Source organism: Balaenoptera musculus, chromosome 15 (assembly GCF_009873245.2).
Source record: "Balaenoptera musculus isolate JJ_BM4_2016_0621 chromosome 15, mBalMus1.pri.v3, whole genome shotgun sequence".
NCBI lineage: Eukaryota > Metazoa > Chordata > Mammalia > Artiodactyla > Balaenopteridae > Balaenoptera > Balaenoptera musculus.
In genome coordinates this window covers 65,123,280-65,141,705 of record NC_045799.1, presented here as the reverse complement: position 1 = coordinate 65,141,705, position 18,426 = coordinate 65,123,280, and the positions used below count along the sequence as shown (strand labels likewise).

Sequence of the window (18,426 nt, the reverse complement as noted above, 5' to 3'; positions counted from 1 at the left end):
TTACTCAGTCTTCTCAATAAGCCCTTTGGGGAAATGGTATTTTCCCCATTGCACAGGTGAGGAAACTGAGTTAAGATCATGCCTGGACAAGTAAATGGGGAATTTGAGCCCAGATCCATCAGCCGTCATAAGAGGAAACAGGAAAACGTTCCCGAGAGGCTACCTAGAGAGACTGGGTTTAGAGAGCAGACAGAGGGAAGGGATAAGATCAAGTCATCATGGATATGATGGAGTACCACAGAAGTGACAGCCAGCAGGTGAATGCTCCACAGAGAGTGCCTTGGGTAACCCATTCATCCACCCGTCCATCCATCCATCTGTCACACTTTTATTCCTCTAACGTTGACGGAGTGCATACTCTTTGACTGCCCTGTGATAGGCCCTCAAGGTTCAGAGAAAAAAGATACAGTCTCTGCCTTCCAGAGAATGGGTGATAAAGATTTTGAAGGAGATCAGTACCAAAATGTTCTAAATACTATACCCAGTGAGGTGCTTACCTCAGTGCATTGAGATCAGGAAAAGCTTTAAAAATAAAAAGTCTGCCAGGCAAAGTGGTGTAGGCAGGGAAGGCATTCCAGGCAGAAGAAATAGCCCATACAATGCTACAAAGCTAAGAAAGAGCACTGCACATTTAGGCAACAGCTCGTAAAGTGAAGAGCATTTGCATGGGATGCAGAAGGGCGCTGATGGTGTGGGAGAATTCTGGTCGGCTGTGCAAAGACACTGGATTTTGCTACAGAGCAGAGGTCTCAAACCCATGGGCCACCCTGTGTGTGTGTGTGTGTGTGTGTGTGTGTGTGTGTGTGTGTGTTGCTTGCAAGCCTCTCTTGAAACATTGGATGACCTGGCCACAGTTGGCTGTCATTCCCTCCTGGGAAACCACCAGGTGGAACTAAACGGTGGCTGCCCTCTTGAAAGGGGGTATAAGCTGGGCAGCTCACTAAAGGCCCCTGCAGGCTCACCTCACACATTGATGTCACCTAACTGGTCCCTTGTGCCATTTGAGTTTATAAGCCCTGGCATAGAGCAATTGAAGGTAGCAGGGAGTTTGAATGACTCCTCATGCTGTCTTGGGATGACTTATTCAGTAAGACCTCAGCACCCTGAGCGCAGGGTCTTGTACTCCTTGAGAGTCTGATCCAGGCTTGGCTACATAGTTGAGCATCACTAAATTTATGTTGAGCTGAAATTGGATTCACATGGAAGATTCTGGCACAAAACCTCTTCTGGAGAAGCTGATAGTCTCTAAAAGATCTCACACAGTGAACACTAAATTAATTTCCAATTAATTCCCAGTTACCCTTGATCACATCACCTGACTCATTTTCTGCAATAAACACTTAGCAGACTTCCAGTCTATTCAAAACTATGACAAAGACCTTCTGCATGTCTAAAATGCCATGTTAATCTATGTTCATAGTCATTCATTCATTCAACAGATATTTAGAGCACCTACCATATGCCCAGAACTGTGTAAGAGGTTGGCAATATATTAATAGTAATAAGAAAAGCAAACACACTTCCTGCTCTTCTGGATTTCTAACGTAGTAGTTATGATGGTAAAATTAAATAGCCTGTATGGTACCAGGCACTGTGCTCGGTACTTTCCATATATTAATTCATTTAATGCTCACAAAAGCCTATGATAAGTGCCGTATCATCCTTTCCATAGATGAGCAAACTGAGGCACAGAGAGGTTAAGTAGATTGTCCAAGGTCACACAGCTAGAGTGGCACAGGCAGGTTTGAACCCTAACAGCATGGCTCCGGAATCTGTACTCTTTGCCTCTTACCATTCTGGGATGACACTGGGAGCCCCTGAAGTGCCTCCCAAATCATCAAAGTGATGGTTGTGATAGTTGTGGTCAGCACTGGTGGTGTCTATAGCAATGGAACCCTGGGTAAGTAGATACACCATAACAACATGTTCTGGGACCTTTGTATATAATAGTGAGTGGTTGTTTTTTTTTTTCCTGACATCACATGGTATTGCTTTTCCTTCTTTTAAGTTGGAGACACTTGATGCAGATCTAATACTAGAAAGCAGCTGGAGGTGCGAAGTGACAGCTGATTGCTGCAGTTTATACATGGCCTTGGCTGCAGGGCAACCAGCTGTCCCTAGGAAGTGGCCCCTGGGTAGAGAAGCCTTCAGGCTAGAAAGACAGTTTGGGTCATTAGCTGAAGAATTATTTGTTTAATGTGTCTATTATATTCCTAGTTCTTGACTGTGTTGCCCACGGTCCTGCTTCCTTTGCCCATGTGGGTCCTGGATCCCAGCAGCTCCTCCTTCACGCTTCCGTGCAACTTTCCCAGGCCCCGAGGTCAGAACTCATTGCCACTTTCTCCTGTGGGCCCGAGAAAATGCCTGGGCCACCTGGGTCATGCTCGCTGCTTGGTCGTGCAACCTCTTTCCCTTTCTACCTCGCTTGCTAGTGGGGAGAGACTTGTCTCTCCACACCAGCAACCTCAGTGCTGTGAATGGCACATAGTATATGCCCAGCACATGCTTTTTGAATGAAAAAAGGTCCAGAGAAATGTGTGACTCACCAAAAGCCTCAGAGTTAGTAGGTAGCAGAGCAGACCTCAACTCTGTCAAAATAGATCGTAAGCCCCATGTGGACTCACGCCACCTGTGTGTTTGCACATTGCTGCATCCACAGTGCCTGGCCCAGTGCCTGGTGCATGGTGGGCAGCTCAGTAAATGTTTGTGGAATGAGCAAATGAGTGCCAACCTCCTTTAATTCTTCTGTTGTCCTTGCCTGCGTGGAAGAAGACAGGCAACAGGAATGAAGGCTTTGTGTTGGCTGCGTTTTGCATGCACAATTGATAAGCTATTTGCCCACAGCTAAAAATACCTACCCCCGGCAGCCACTGGGAAACGGATGGTGCTGAGCACAAGACATTTAATCAAACAGCAACAACCCGAGCAGAGCCACAAAAGCCTCTGACACCCCGGTGAACTCCAGATGAAGAGCCCAGAAGCCTCTGACTTCCTGTTGGTCCCCTGACACCCAGTGACCATCACTCTGGGTCCACAAAACAGCAAAACAAATGAGCACCCTGTGCACATGGCAGCCACCAGCTGCAAGTCTGGGGACGGCCATGTGGGCGGAAACCGTGCACCTGGGGTGAATCCCAGGGAGAATTAGCCGGCGCGAACACCATTCCATATCGGGAGGCGCCATGGAGAGGGTCTCGGTGGTAAGCCCTGGACTTGGAGGAAGCGATTAGACCCTCAGAGGCAGAGATGAACCCCCTGTCTCTTTACCCTTGCTTATTCCCAGGGACTGGGAGTGGCCGGTGTTCTTGAAGGACCTACAACTCCTCTGAAGGGAATTCTTCCCTCAGCTACCTCATGCCACCATACACGCCAGCTGATACACACTGTTGAAAAAGAAGCAAAGAAAATACTGACCCATTTCTACTTAATGGTCAGTTCCCTCAAGCTAATGATGGAAGCATCTGGATGAGCAGGTGCATTGAATGGGCTCTAGAGTCTAATAAATTGTTTTTGAATCCTGGGTCCAGCATACATTTGATGTCTGATCTGGGCCACTCTCTTAACCCACTGAGCCTCAGTGTTCTCATCTCTATAATGGGGATATTAATAGCATCTATCTCCTTACATCATGTGAGGATTAAATTTGATGCCAGTAAAACCTTTAGCAAGTGAGTCACACATAGCAAGTGCCTAATAAAGGGAATTGTTGTTAATAAATGTACCAGTTATTACTGCATGTGCTCAGCCCTTGTATTACAGGTCTGCATGAATGGAAGAACTGGAAGAGGCATTTGACACTTTTGCATCCAACCTCAGTCAACTTCTTCACCCTCCGAGCCTCAGTCTTTCTCATCTATAATAGGGGATGAAAATAGTACCTACTTTATTAGCAAGGATTACATACTGGATATTTAACATATTATATTTAATATAATATAATAATATATTATATTATATTAATATATTATAATATTAGATAATGTTTGATATTGTAGACATGAAATATGCTTCATGTATATGAAGAAGTGAGTTCAGGGCCTGACAAACAACAAACACTCGATAATAGTTAGCTGCCCTGAGGACCTTCCTCTTTCCTGCCTTTGCACATGCTATTCACTCTCCCTGGGAGCCTCTCCTTGTCTTGTGTGCCTGTTTAACCCCTGCCCACCTTTACCAAATGGGAGCTATGATACCATTTTTTAAATTATTTCTTTATTATTAACCGGCTCACTTTGCAGATCTGGAAACTGAGGCTCTGAGAAGGGAAGGGACTTGTCCAGGAGCACACAAGCGTCTATGTGAGAACTCAGTCTAACCCGAGGGGGTCTCCTAACAAAAATGGAAAGGCTAAAGATGCTTTCTTTTTTCTTTCACAGTTTTATTGCGATATCATTGACATACATCACTGTGTAAGCTTAACGTATACAGCATGAAGATTTGACTTACATATATTGTGAAATGATTACCGCAATAAGTTTAGTTGGCATCCGTCATCTCACAGAGATAAAAGAAAAAGCAGAAAAGGAAACAAAAATGTTTTCCTTGTGATGAGAAACTTTAGGGTTTACTCTCTTAACAACTTTCATCTGTAACATACAGCAGCATGAAGGACACTTTCACTGACCGAGTGTGAGAAACAAGTCAGAGGTGTTTTCTACAGCCAGTTCTCCCATCCTCAAGAACTACACCAGGAGAAGCCCCACCTAGATTTGCGGGCACTGCTTCCCCTGCACCAGGCCTTCGCCTGGTTCAGTTTGTCACCTTCACAGGACATCACAGGTCATCACACTCGCAGACAATAACTGTGACCACGTATACTGCACACTCTCCCTGGGCCAGGCGCCGTGCTAAGAGCTTTGTGTGTGTGTGAGATTCCCTCTAATCCTCACAACAGCCCTCTGAACTGGACACCATCGTTACTCCCATTTTATTGATTGTTCCTTGCGTTTACTTGCCCAAGAGTGCCAGCAAGAAATGTGCAGATCTGGGGTGCTAACACAGCTCCTCCAGACTTCAGAATTCATGCCCCTCACTTTAAGGAGCCTGTCCTTTCTGGTAACTCTTCTGTCGTGTGTTTGCTGGAGAGCCACCTCAAGCCCTGCCCCCATCTGTCTCTGTGACAAACCCCCAGAGCTGAAAAAACACAGTCGCATCCATCACTTAGTACAAAGCTTGACCCAGAATGGCACCATCAAGTGCTTTCAGAATGCTTCTTTGACTTACCAGCTGTGCCGTCTTGGACAGGTGGCTAAACCTTTCTGAATATTAGTTTTTCCTCATTTGTAAAATGGAGATGAGAGCCTACATTCTGCTTGCACTGTCATCTTCTTAAATATTTCTTTACGTCAGTTCACTTTTTTGATCAAGTTATTTTATAAACGGGCTTTTATCACTACCCTAAATGGAAAAATAACATTCCTCTAATACCATTTAAACTAAATGTATAACTTTGAAAGTAAAACTGTTCATCAGCAAATCTCATAAAATCATCTCATCTATACAGAGCCACCCAGCACACAGTAGGTGCTCAGTGTATGGTAGTCATAAGAAAATGAAGCTTGGCATTGAGAAGTATGGTTTGGAAACTTTTGAGTCCGTTGGCCAACTTGAATGTGGTTTCCCAGTTGAGAATCTAGCTGTTGTCATGCTTACCCAAAGAAGCTGCGCCTAGTCAAAAAGCCAGAAGCAATTTTACTGTCAAGAGAAGGCCAACTGAAAACACTACTGGAAAACACTATTAAGTTCTGGGAAAAAGGAAAACTGCACCATGGATCCAGGTCCCAAGACTTCCTCGTGGCAAATCCACAGCATTTCTTCCACCAAGGCAGGCATCACCAATTCACTGCAGCACTGCTAAGCCCAGGTGTGGTTTTGGAACAAGTTTCAACATGGCGCCCAGCAGCCCCTACCAGTCAATTGAAGAGTAAATATTTTTGTCATCCCTGCCTCAGGCTACGCTATCACCCTGGGCAGGAGATCCTAGAAAGGGAGATTCAAAGAAAGAAGGAAACACCGTTCCTAGCTATGAAAAGGATCCACTCAAGTGCTAAATGTGGTGACAAGTAGGGTCTCCACAAAAAAATAACAGTGAAGGGCATGATAGTAAAGCTACAAAGAAAATTAAAGAGCTATCAAATAAGAACCAAAATTTTAAAAGAACAAAGGCTGTTTCAGAGAATGCAAGAAACAACTGAGTTATCGTGTAGTAATGGCTCTTAAGGGTATAGTTCCATAGATAAAGACCAATGTTTTTCTCCACCAAGCAGAGAAAAATAGAGGGGGGTTGTTGGTGGGACACAGCTGCAGCTAGAGGAATTGGGAATGAAGAGTTTCCAGATAAGGTGACAGGATTATAGTGCCTGGAATGATCCGTGGAGGTAAACGAGAATCTTCCATGGATTCCTTGAGAGCTCAGACTCTCTCCTATTCAGCTCTGCTTCCAGCAAAGTGTCTGGCCTCTAGCTCAGTAATTGTCTGCTGAACTGAACTGGCCAGGTGTGAAAATAACAAAACTAACATTTACAGAGTGCTCACCATGTGCCAGGGGCGGTACTAAGCATTTTACACATGTTATTTCCTCTATTTTTCTAACAACCTATGAGGGTGCTATTTATATTGATGCCGATTTCACAGATGTAGGAATTGAGGTTCAGGGAGATTAATCACTACACTTCACAACCTCTTCCAACTATGATAGGTTCTTTTTTTCTTTTTTTTTAAGTGAGAATTTTTTAAATTATTTATTTATTTTTTGGCTGTGTTCAGTCTTCATTGCTGCGCATAGGCTTTCTCTAGTTGCAGTGAGCAGGAACTACTCTTTGTTGCGGTGCGTGGGCTTCTCATTGCGGTGGCTTCTCTTGTTGTGGAGCACGGGCTCTAGGCGTGTGGGCTTCAGCAGTTGTGGCACGTGGGCTCAGTAGTTGTGGCTCACGGGCTCTAGAGCGCAGGCTCAGTAGTTGTGGCACACGGGCTTAGTTGCTCCGTGGCATGTGGGATCTTCCAGGACCAGGGCTCGAACCCGTGTGCCCTGCATTGGCAGGCAGATTCTTAACCACTGCGCCACCAGGGAAGTCCTATGATAGGTTCTTATGTACTTGGCTATGTGGGCTGAAGTTCAGCCTGCAAAGAGCAAAGAGAACAAATGGCCCTTCAGAGCCCTTCCAGGAACCTGGAAGCCATCCCTCATTGCGGTGGCTTCTCTTGTTGCAGAGCACGGGCTCTAGGCATGTGGGCACACGGGTTCGAGCCCTGGTCCTAGAAGATCCCACATGCCGCGGAGCAACTAAGCCCGTGTGCCACAACTACTGAGCCTGCGCTCTAGAGCCCGTGAGCCACAACTACTGAGCCCACGTGCCACAACTGCTGAAGCCCACACACCTAGAGCCCGTGCTCCACAACAAGAGAAGCCACCGCAATGAGAAGCCCATGCACCGCAACGAGGGGCAAGGGTTGGCTTCTTGGGGAGGGAGCCAACCTTGGCCTGGGTGAGCTCTCAGAATACCTTGTGTCCCCAAGCAGAGTGGGGCAGGACCCAAGGCCCCCTCCCTGTGGGCCTCCTTAAGGAGAAAAAGGCATTCAGGGAGCACCCCCCCCGCCAGGGGTGTGAGAATTGTCCTTCAGGCTCAGCTGGGGGCAGACAAGGCTCCAAGGCACAACTTGTCCGGGGTGGGACAGGGGCAGCCTGTAAGCTGAGGGCCGTCCTGCCGCCAGGTCAAGCCCTCCGGGTAGCGCACAACGTGGATCTGCTCGGCCAGCTCCTGGCCCTGCCCTTGAGGCGCCGCAGGTGTCAGGCTGAGCTTTCAGGTCCTTCCTGGTGCCCACCAGGGGGATGTACACCTCGGGGCAGTGGTGACACACTTCTGGATACCGCTTGTGCCACACGTTCTCTGGCAGTGGAGACACAGATGACAAAGACGTTGGTCTGAGGGTGGGAGAGTGTGCGAGACGGTCGTGCTCCTCCTGGCCCCGCGTCCCACAGGTTCGGGCTCCCCGCGCGCCAGTCAGGTGCACTTCGGGCACTGTAATCGTCGAACGCCTCGAGGGTGGACTCCTTGGGGAGGGCATCAGCTGTGCAGCAGAGGAGTCCCGTCACCTACCGACACTCGCCTGATGCTCTGCACGGTGGGTGCAGCTGCTGCGTCGAGGCAACGCCTCCCTCCCCTTCTGGCCCCTCTGGACGCAGCGACCTAGTGCCCTGCCCTCCACGGGGGAGCTGGGACAGCAGCAGGGGCTTGGTTCAGGCTTCCAGAGCCAGCACCAGCATCTTACTTCCCCTTTCTCTGCTCCAAGATCCCTCTGAGACCTGTACTGGAGCAGGTAACAGTAAGGGAGATGACCGCCCTCCAGAGCAATGCCCCATCACCCAATTCAGTCCCCACTCCCCAGCTGATCTAAACAAGGGCAGTGCTGACTTCTTGCCTGCGAGGCTTAGAAATTGCTTTTCCTAAAAATCTGTCCTTGAGGCACCTTCCAGCAGCCGTATAAATAACACCACTGGAATGGCTGACAATGTCAGGGGTCGCCATGTGTCTGTAGGACATGAGCGCTGACTCTTCTAGTACAAAAGGTAGGCACCTTGAAGGAGGGAGGGATGCATTTAAGTCACGGGATGGTGGCTGAAAGGGGCGAAGGGCTCTCTTTTTGGAAATTCACGAAAATATAATTTAGGATGCAGAGAAACAGGATTTGCAGAAGGTAACGCCAGGAATTTAATCAGCCCAGATACACAGCTCTGTGTTCTTTGCAGAAGACCTGCGTGGACCCAAGAGCCGTGGTGTCAGTGGCCGGCTCTTGTTCACGTGACTGCCACTGCGGTCAGAAAGTGCTTCTTGGTGTCTAACCTAAATCTTTTTGTAGCTTCACCTTGAGCTTTTTCCCTTCTTACAAATTCTATTAGCTGCCTTTAAGAAGAAAGGAGGGAGAAAGGGAGGGAGGGAGAGAGAGGAGAGAGAGGGAGGAAGGGAAAAAAATGTGTGTTACCCTTTAAGCCAGCATTTCTACTTTTGAGAATTTATTCTACAGAAATATGCAAAGATGTTTAATGAAGCTCTGTCGTGGCCAAAATAATAAAATAAAACAAAATAAAATAAGTAATGTCCAGCCATCAGTGAATATTTCATGAATATTATTGACATAGGAAAAAATCCATGATTTATTTCTAATTGATAAAAAAAAACAACTTGGGGCTTCCCACATGCCGTGGAGCAACTAAGGCCGTGTGCCAAAACTACTGAGCCTGCGCTCTAGAGCCCACGAGCCACAACTACTGAGCCCACATGCCACAACTACGGAAGCCCACACACCTAGAGCCCGTGCTCTGCAACAAGAGAAGCCACTGCAATGAGAAGCCCGCACACCGCAACGAAGACCCAACGAAGCCAAAAATAAATAAATAAATAAAAGTTTTTTAAAAAGAGAGAGAAAAAAGAAAATAAAAAACCAACTTGCACAACAGTATTAGTGTATGATTTCATTTTGTGGTGATAATCATATTACTAATTATATTTATAATTATAGGCATATAAATATCCTAGAGATACAAACACCAAATGGTTAATAAACCTCTGTTCTGGTTGCAGCATTGCAAACCACCCTAAAACTTAGAGGCTTAATACAGCCATTTAGGATTATTTGTCCTGGTTCTTAGGCTTACTGGGTTCAGCCGGATGGCTCTTGCTCAGGGTCTCTCGCAGTGGCAGCCGCAGGGCACTGGGGCTGCAGTTATTTGGGGGTTCCATGGAGCTGGGCATCCAAGAGCGCTCACTCACATGACAGAGAGTTGATGTTGGCTGTCGGCTACGAGCTCACCTGGGGCTTTCAACCAGAGTCCCTACACACGACATCTCCATGTGGCTTGGCCTTTTCACAGCTGGGCTCCAAGATGGAGCATCCCAAAGCAAGTATTCAAAAGTCCCACTTACAACCTGTCATGCAGTGTCACTCCCACAATAGTCTATTGGTTGAAAGTGAATCACAGGGACTTCCCTGGTGACGCAGTGGTTAAGAATCCGCCTGCTAATGTAGGGGACACGGGTTCGAGCCCTGGTCCAGCCTTGGATGGGGCAAGATCCCACATGCCGCGGAGCAACGGAGCCCGTGTACCACAACTACCAAGCCCGTGTGCCACAGGTACTGAAGCCTGCATGCCTAGAGCCCGTGCTCTGCAACAAGAGAAGCCACCAGAGAAGTCACCGCAATGAGAAGCCCGCGCACCGCAACGAAGAGCAGCCCCCGTTCGCTGTAACTAGAGAAAGCCCGTCCGCAGCAACAAAGACCCAACGCAGCCAAAAGTAAATAAATAAATTTATTTAAAAAAAGAAAAAAGTGAATCACAGGACAAGCTCCAATTAAAGGGGAAGAGACTACACAAAGGCATGAATACCAGGAGGTATGGTTCCCTGGGGACCGTCTAAGAGACTAGATACCATAATATCTCTAGAAAATGGGATTCGGACAGACTTTCACTTTCCAGTGTCTAATGTAATAGTTACACATACAAACTCAGGAGCCAAAAAGCCTGGCTTAATGTCTTGGCTCACCACTCGCTTGCTCTGTGACCTCAAATAAGTTACTTACAACCTCTCTAAGCCTCGATGCTCTCAGATAATTGTTCCAACCTCATAGGGTGGTTGTAAAAATTAAACGAAATTAAATGTGTGTAAGATGCTTAGAAGTAAATGCTCAATAAAAGTGAGCTAATAATATTATTATACACTGATATAATGTTTAATTTTTACAGGTATATTTTACTTTTGTAATTGAAAAAAATAATTTTCAAAGACCAAAAAAAAAAAAAACATAAACCAAGAAATGTAGCAGAATTAAGAGATATAAACTCAGAACTCCCAGTCAGGGCTCTTCCAAGGAATCTGCAGGAACTTCTTAGTCCTCACAGACACAGAAAATACCTCTGGAAGACCTTGACCCTTTCCCTCTGCGCCAGTCAACCGTCCAGTGGTGGGGTCGGACAGCCCAACCTGTGTTGATCTTTTAGCTACTCCCTAAATCCTCTCAAGTTTGAGCATGGTAAGCTGCAAAGTATAGGAAATGAATTCCCCCAAGAATATAATAACAAGAAGCTTTGCAATCACAAAACATGGGCTTTATATTACCCAGGAGCTTAAACCTGTCCAATGACACCATTGACAGAAAAGATTTGCTTTTTAGAAGCATTGACATTTTGATCATGAAGTTCACGTGGACTTGCTTGGATGGGATTGGTTGGTTTTCCACACAACAGATTCTTGGGCCTGTTAATTTGAGAAAAAAGCTGAGAAATGGAATTTCAGGTGGTGATGACTTGGGTTTCTTAGCTTATTCATCCTTTATAAATACACACAGACTCTATCAACACCACTCCTTTTCTTTGGGGAAAGAACTATCACAGTGGAAATGAAAGGATTTTTCAATGTGGGGAATTATAGCAAATGCCAACCTTGAGAGTTGAAAATTCTACCTTCTCATTTCTTTTTCAGAAAATCAATACACAGGAATTGTTCCATTCCCCTCTGGGTCTCTGTGGCTCACACATCTCTCTCATGCCAAGGATGTTCTAAGTGTTCTTGATATTGCCTTGGGAGCAAACCAACCTGCACGAAAGAAATGGGAAACTCAACGTCTGCGCGTTAGTTTCTCGAGAGACGCAATTACTAGAAACTTAAGGAAATGTCAAATATGAATAGCTGGAAATTTAATTTGGAGTTGATGACTTGCCTGACTTAAAGCATTAATTAGGTGGAGATGGAATATTTTTGAAGAGTTCGGATATGGAAAATTTTTAGCACCACATTACAAACAGGGTTCGATGAGGAAGTAAGAGATGGTGGTGCAAAGTGACTCTCTGCAGAATATATACAGTCAGCCCTCTGTATCCGTGGATGCAGAACCCACAGAGACAGAGAGCCGTCTGTACTCTACAATTTTATTTAAGGGACTTGAGCATCCGCAGATTTTGGTATCACAGGAGGGTCCTGGAACCAATACCCTGCAGATACTAAAGGATGACTGTATCACATTTTTTTTCTGGGGAGACCCCAGCATTTATTCATTCCTACCCCCCTTATAAGCTGGGGAGCAGAGCAGGGACATGAGAGAGTGTGTGGGCATTGTTTAATGAATGGAAAAAAGAGGTTCTGAGAAATGATGGCACTTCTCTAAGTCAGGGGCAACTGAGAGAACAGGAATCACTTTCCTCCGGCTGGAAACAAAGTGGAACTTGATATGCCACAAAGTCAGAGAGGGCTGGAGTCAACTTCAGGCTCTCCCACTTACTCAGTTTGTGGCTATGGACAGATAACCTAAAAATCCAAGCCTCAGTTTCCTCCCCTGTAAAGCAGGGATGATAATAGGACTGATGAGAGTCCTCCCTTCAGTTCCATGAATACCAAGTTCTTTCCTACCTCAGAGCCTTTGCACTTGCCATTCCCCCTGCTTAGAGGCTTAGAGTTCTTTTCTCAAGGATCTTTTTATGGCAGATCCCCTCTCCTCATCCTTAATTGAACTCAAATGTCCAATCTAAAAAAACAACACCCCCCAACAATTTGTCCCATCCCTTGGTTTTACTCTGTATAGCATCGTTATCTGAAATTCTGTTGCACCTTTTTGTATTTATGCGTTGTCTCTCTCACCCACTATACTATAAGCCCCATGATAAAAGGGAACTTGTCCATTTTGTTAATTCCTGCATCTCCATCGCCTCATACAGTGCCTGACACATAGTAAATGCTCCGTTAATAATTGTTGAATGAGTGGATTCTCAGTCAAGAACTAACATTCATTGAGAACTTACCACATGCCGGATACTGTTCTAACCACTTTATAAAAATTATCTCACTTAATCCTCAGAATAACCCTATTAAACCTATTTTATAAAAAAGGAAACTAAGGCACAGCGGGATTGAATAAATTTGCCCAAAGCCAAAGAGTCAATAAATAATAGAGCCGGGACTGAACCCCAGGCGGCCTGGCCCCAAACTCCACATTCTAAATCACTGTGCCCTGATGCTCTTGGCTTGATGGGAAAGCATCAGACCTGGTTTTACAGCTTGAGTTCCATGAAACTCTGACTGTCAGGTCGGAGTAGCCTAAATTTTGACCCATAACCTCCTCCAAAGCCTTTGCCCTTCCTTCTGTGTCTATGCACCTGTGGCTCTTGTATCACTGTGTGTATTCTTGTTTGTCTCTTTAATACTCAGCCCCTTGCATGCTGTTTCTACACTCTCTGAATGGAGACTCTGAATGTCTACAATACCAATTTGTATCCATCTTGGGCCCATGTACACAGAAGGAAGATGCTAGATGTTTTTTCAAAGGATTTCTAAATGAATAAGACATTTTCGAACACGTTTCAACAGGCTGTTTAATAAAAGAGAGCTATGAAGTGCAAAAATGTATACAAAGCAAGTAGAAATCAATATGAGTATTCCTCGCCTTAATAAACTCAACTCTTCATGCTTTCGCCACCTCAGGGCCTTTGCACATGCTGTTGCCTTTGCTTGAAACACTTTCTCCAACCACCTTTTTTGCCTATTTACCTCCTACTGGGTCTCCAAACTTCAGCTTGGACATCACTTCCTCAGTAAAGATTCTTCTGATCACTAATAGCACTTACTAGAGCTTCCAGTTACACATTTTCTTCTTTGATTCTTCGGTTGATGCTTTTCTTGCATAGTAAACTCTAAGCTCCATGAAGTTAAGACGGACCATGTCTATTTTGTTCAATATCTCCTTCCAGGGCATAGCTCATAGTAGGTATGGAAAAACACTGTTGAATACATAAGTAAACTTTTGAAATTTCAGAATTAATAATATAAAGAATTTTGCTTTAATGGACCTCTTTTCTTAGGTATTGACTTAAAGTAAGATTTACTCATAATTTTTCTTTATTGTGCAGGGTGTAACATACCCACATGGTACCCCCACCCCCACTTAGAAGTATTGATATTGCCGAGTGGTTTAAAGCATGGGTATTGAATGCTCTAAACCACTGGGAATGAATACTGGATAATTAATATAATTGGTACCTTAACTCTCCACCACTTCAAAATGTTATTTCAAAGTGCTTTGAGCAAGAACAAGGACAGCACAGACTTAAACAAATAAACAAACAAAAAAGCCTGACAGTGCCGAGTAATGAGAGGTTATGGAGCAACTGGAACTCTCATACTCCACTGTTGGGAGTGCAGATTAGTAAAACCACTTTACAGAGCAATTCAGCCATATCTGGTGAAGATGAAGATGCACATATTCTAAAACATAATAAACACCCTTCTACATATGTATATACTACCTGAGAGAAACTCTGACACCTAGCTGCTTCTCATGGAGAGTCACATTAAGGTATTAACTACAGCAGTTTATAACAGCAAAATCCTGAAACCAATTTAAATGTGTATATACAAACACACATCGATGTCTATATAGTATATGTGTATATATATACACATACAGACAGCTAGATGTATATGTCTACATAATATGTGTATATATACATATAGACATATATAGACATATGTGTGTATATGTATAAATATGTCTGTATATATGAATAAATAAATTACAGTAAGTTTATTAATGGAATTGCTCTATAGTTGTTAAGATGAGTGAAATAGATCTACATGTATCAAAAAAAACAGGTCTCAAAAGCAACTTGTTGCGTGAAAAATAGCGGCATGTAGAGTGGCAGGTTCTGCATAAAAGAAAGTTAAGAGTATGCAAACGTGGCCCTGAAGACCGCAGCACTGTGGCTGCCTCTGGCGGGGAAAGGGGGAAAGGAAATGATGGGCTGGAACAATTTCAAAGAAGACTTCAACTGCATCTACAGTGTCGTTTCTTTATTTAAAAAGAACTAAAGCATATGTGGCAAAATGTTAAAATTTGTTTAACCTGAGTGATGAATACACCAGGGTGTGCATATTAAAGACATTTTCACATGTGAACTATTGTGAAATAATTTTAAAGGCACATGCGAGAAAGAGAGCCCTGGATTCCAGCTCTGCCACTGCACTTCAGACAGGGGACATAAATTCTCTCAGACCCTTGTTTGCAAACTAGGGTTAATAATGTTCAAATTTCAGGCTTGGTTGTGAGTTAATGAGAATAAATGTGTAGAATGACTTCCAGATGTTATCCATTGGGATATCATTTTAGAGTGAGTCCCTAATGACTTTCCAGATGTATCTTATTCAGAGAGACATTTGTTTTTTTTAAACTGATCAGAATTATGTGGATGCATTCCAAAACAATTCTGACCCCCAGAAAAATAATATATTGCTACTATTTTTGCAAAAACTATATACACACATATTATACAGACATGCATAAGCACAGATTATTTATTAACTATGATTGCCCTGAGGGAGGGGTACTTGGGTGGTTGGAGAATAAGAGTGGAAGGAAATTTTACTTTTCTATTAACTTTAATTATGTACCATGTGTACCTACTCTAAAAATAAATATAATTTATTTTTAAATTAATCTAAAGGTCATGATCTTCTCCATTCCTTCAATTCTAAACCCACTTAAAAAAGAAAGGTCTTGGGCTTCCCTTGTGGCACAGTGGTTAAGAATCCGCCTGCCAATGCAGGGGACACGGGTTCGAGCCCTGGTCTGGGAAGATCCCACATGCCGCGGAGCAACTAGGCCCGTGTGCCACAACTACTGAGCCTGTGCGTCTGGAGCCTGTGCTCCGCAACAAGAGAGGCCGCGATAGTGAGAGGCCTGCGCACCACGATGAAGAGTGGCCCCCGCTCACCGCAACTGGAGAAAGTCCTTGCACAGAGACAAAGACCCAACACAGCCATAAATAACTAAATAAATAAATTAAATTAAAAAAAAAAAAAGAAAGGTCTTAAAATCCAAGTTCTAAAGGTTCTTAAGAGGTTGTATAGTCCAATGTCCTACTTGAGCACGGGAAACAGGAAATGCCATCCCAGCCCCATATTCTCCATGCAGTCAGACAAAAGAAAGAGCACAGGACTGGGGATTAGAGGATCTGGGTTTGGTCCCTGTCACCATGAATGGCTAAGTCTGTGGCTCTAAGTGAGTTCCTTAAGTTCTCTGAGACCCAGTTTCATTTCTGAAGTGAGGACAATGGCAGCACCACTGTCATGACTGTGTGAGGGACAAATTAAGTACAATGTGAACATGAAACTTTGTCAAAATAGTATCCAGATGTTTGTACGAGGTGCAATTGCAGTGCAGAGATTGTCCCTCAAGAGCATGGGTTCAGTCCCTTTGATTTCCGTGGGAGTGCCTAATACACTATGCCTAGGGGCCCGTAGTAGCCAATGAAGTCATCTTGCTTCAATTGTAAACCAGATTCTCTCTCTCCACAGCAAATATCCTAACCGTGATCATCCTCTCTCAGCTGGTGGCTAGGAGACAGAAGTCGTCCTACAACTATCTCTTGGCACTTGCCGCTGCTGACATCTTGGTCCTCTTTTTCATTGTGTTCGTGGACTTCCTGTTGGAAGATTTCATCTTGAACATGCAGATGCCTCAGGTTCCCGACAAGATCATAGAAGTGCTGGAATTCTCATCCATCCACACCTCAATTTGGATTACTGTTCCATTAACCATTGACCGGTATATTGCAGTCTGCCACCCGCTCAAGTACCACACGGTCTCCTACCCAGCCCGCACCCGGAAAGTCATTGTAAGTGTTTATGTCACCTGCTTCCTGACCAGCATCCCCTACTACTGGTGGCCCAACATCTGGACTGAAGACTACATCAGCACCTCCGTGCATCATGTCCTTATCTGGATTCACTGCTTCACTGTGTACTTGGTGCCCTGTTCCATCTTCTTCATCTTGAACTCAATCATTGTATACAAGCTCAGGCGGAAGAGCAATTTTCGCCTCCGTGGCTACTCCACAGGGAAAACCACTGCCATCTTGTTTACCATTACCTCCATCTTTGCCACACTCTGGGCCCCACGTATCATCATGATCCTCTACCACCTCTATGGGGCGCCCATCCAGAACCGCTGGCTGATGCACGTTATGTCCGACATTGCCAACATGCTGGCCCTTCTGAACACGGCCATCAACTTCTTCCTCTATTGCTTCATCAGCAAGCGGTTCCGCAAAATGGCGGCCGCTACCCTCAAGGCCTTCTTCAAGTGCCAGAAGCAACCGATACAGTTCTACACCAACCATAACTTTTCCATAACAAGTAGCCCTTGGATCTCGCCGGCCAACTCACACTGTATCAAGATGCTGGTGTACCAGTACGACAAAAATGGAAAACCTATAAAGGTATCCCCATGACCTCAGAGGTTTGGCACCTAGTGTCTCTGTGTAATCCATTTCCAGATGGGAATGTGGCCCATCCTCTGGCTGAACAGCTCTCCTTAAGAGTGCTAACCTGATTTCCTGTCTCCACAGATTGAGCAACTCTCAGACTGGTAGATGAGGAAAGATGGAGGAGAAGAAAGAAAAGCATGAATCTTGTTTTCATTTATGCGTTCATTTCTACCAAGTCATGTTGACAGCAAAAGTTCCTACCAGTTTGAAGATGTCATTGGAGGTTGTGTCATTATCCTGTGGCCTGTAAGGACACACAGTAGAGAAATAGTCTATGACTTAGCCTTGGCACCATCCACAGTCACTGGAAACTGCTCATTTATGTGACACATCAAGCCACAGTAGCACATAGCTGAGCCCACACTCTTCTTCCAAGAGCTGAGGTCATCCATCATTTCCCTGTGCTGTTACCAGCAGCTAACGACGCTGACCAATTTGGGAATTTTCCAAGGTGCCCTTTGTCCTAGTGAGGGTTTTGGTCTTGAAGTGGCCCTGGCACCCCTATCTGTAGAATGAGATTGTGGGCGCAGGGGAGGATTGGATCTTGCTCAAACTCTGGTCCGAGCTTCTGTGAAAAGGCTCCTAACCAACATAACCACGACACTCAGACCTGGGGTCTAAAATGCAGCCTTTCTATTTGCCATTATGTATAGGTTTTAACTAGCTCCTCCAAAACAAAGACCCTGCCTGGTGTGTGGGGATATAGGAGGAGTTCTTGAGCCCAGAAAAACAAAAAAAATAAGCCCACTCTTGCCATTGTTTCAATCCATCCTTGTGTCAGCTGTGTACAGTCTCCTTACTCAAGTAGCTTCTTGTTGCCGTGCCACTCAAGCTTCCTGGAGAAGCCTTTATGTGTAGAGTTGCCAACCCTGCCTCCTTGCTTGCTGAAGCCGTCACCAAACTGTTTTATTTGAAGTGACTTTGGAACTGGGTTTAATTTTTGAGGGTCAGGAACTGTAGCTCTCCAGATGTGAAGGGAGACATTCTCAGCTCTGCCCCACTGCCCAGCTGGCGTTGCCATTCGGCCGCAAATGGCAGTGGAAATGTATGCATGTTGTCTACATGTCTGCCCTTTGATGCACGTGGCTCAAAAGGGTGGTGCCAGTTTTTGGTGATGCTAT

General features: G+C 44.9%; 1 protein-coding gene across 1 annotated transcript in view; it reads left to right on the top strand.

Annotated features, from left to right (window-relative positions):
- GPR139 (G protein-coupled receptor 139) overlaps positions 1-17,269 on the top strand; it is a 38,874-nt gene extending 21,605 nt beyond the window's left edge. The window contains exon 2 of the mRNA XM_036824167.1: positions 16,335-17,269. Coding sequence (XP_036680062.1) covers positions 16,335-17,269 — 935 coding nt within the window. The remainder of the gene's footprint in view (positions 1-16,334) is intronic.
- Positions 17,270-18,426: the final 1,157 nt, after the last annotated feature.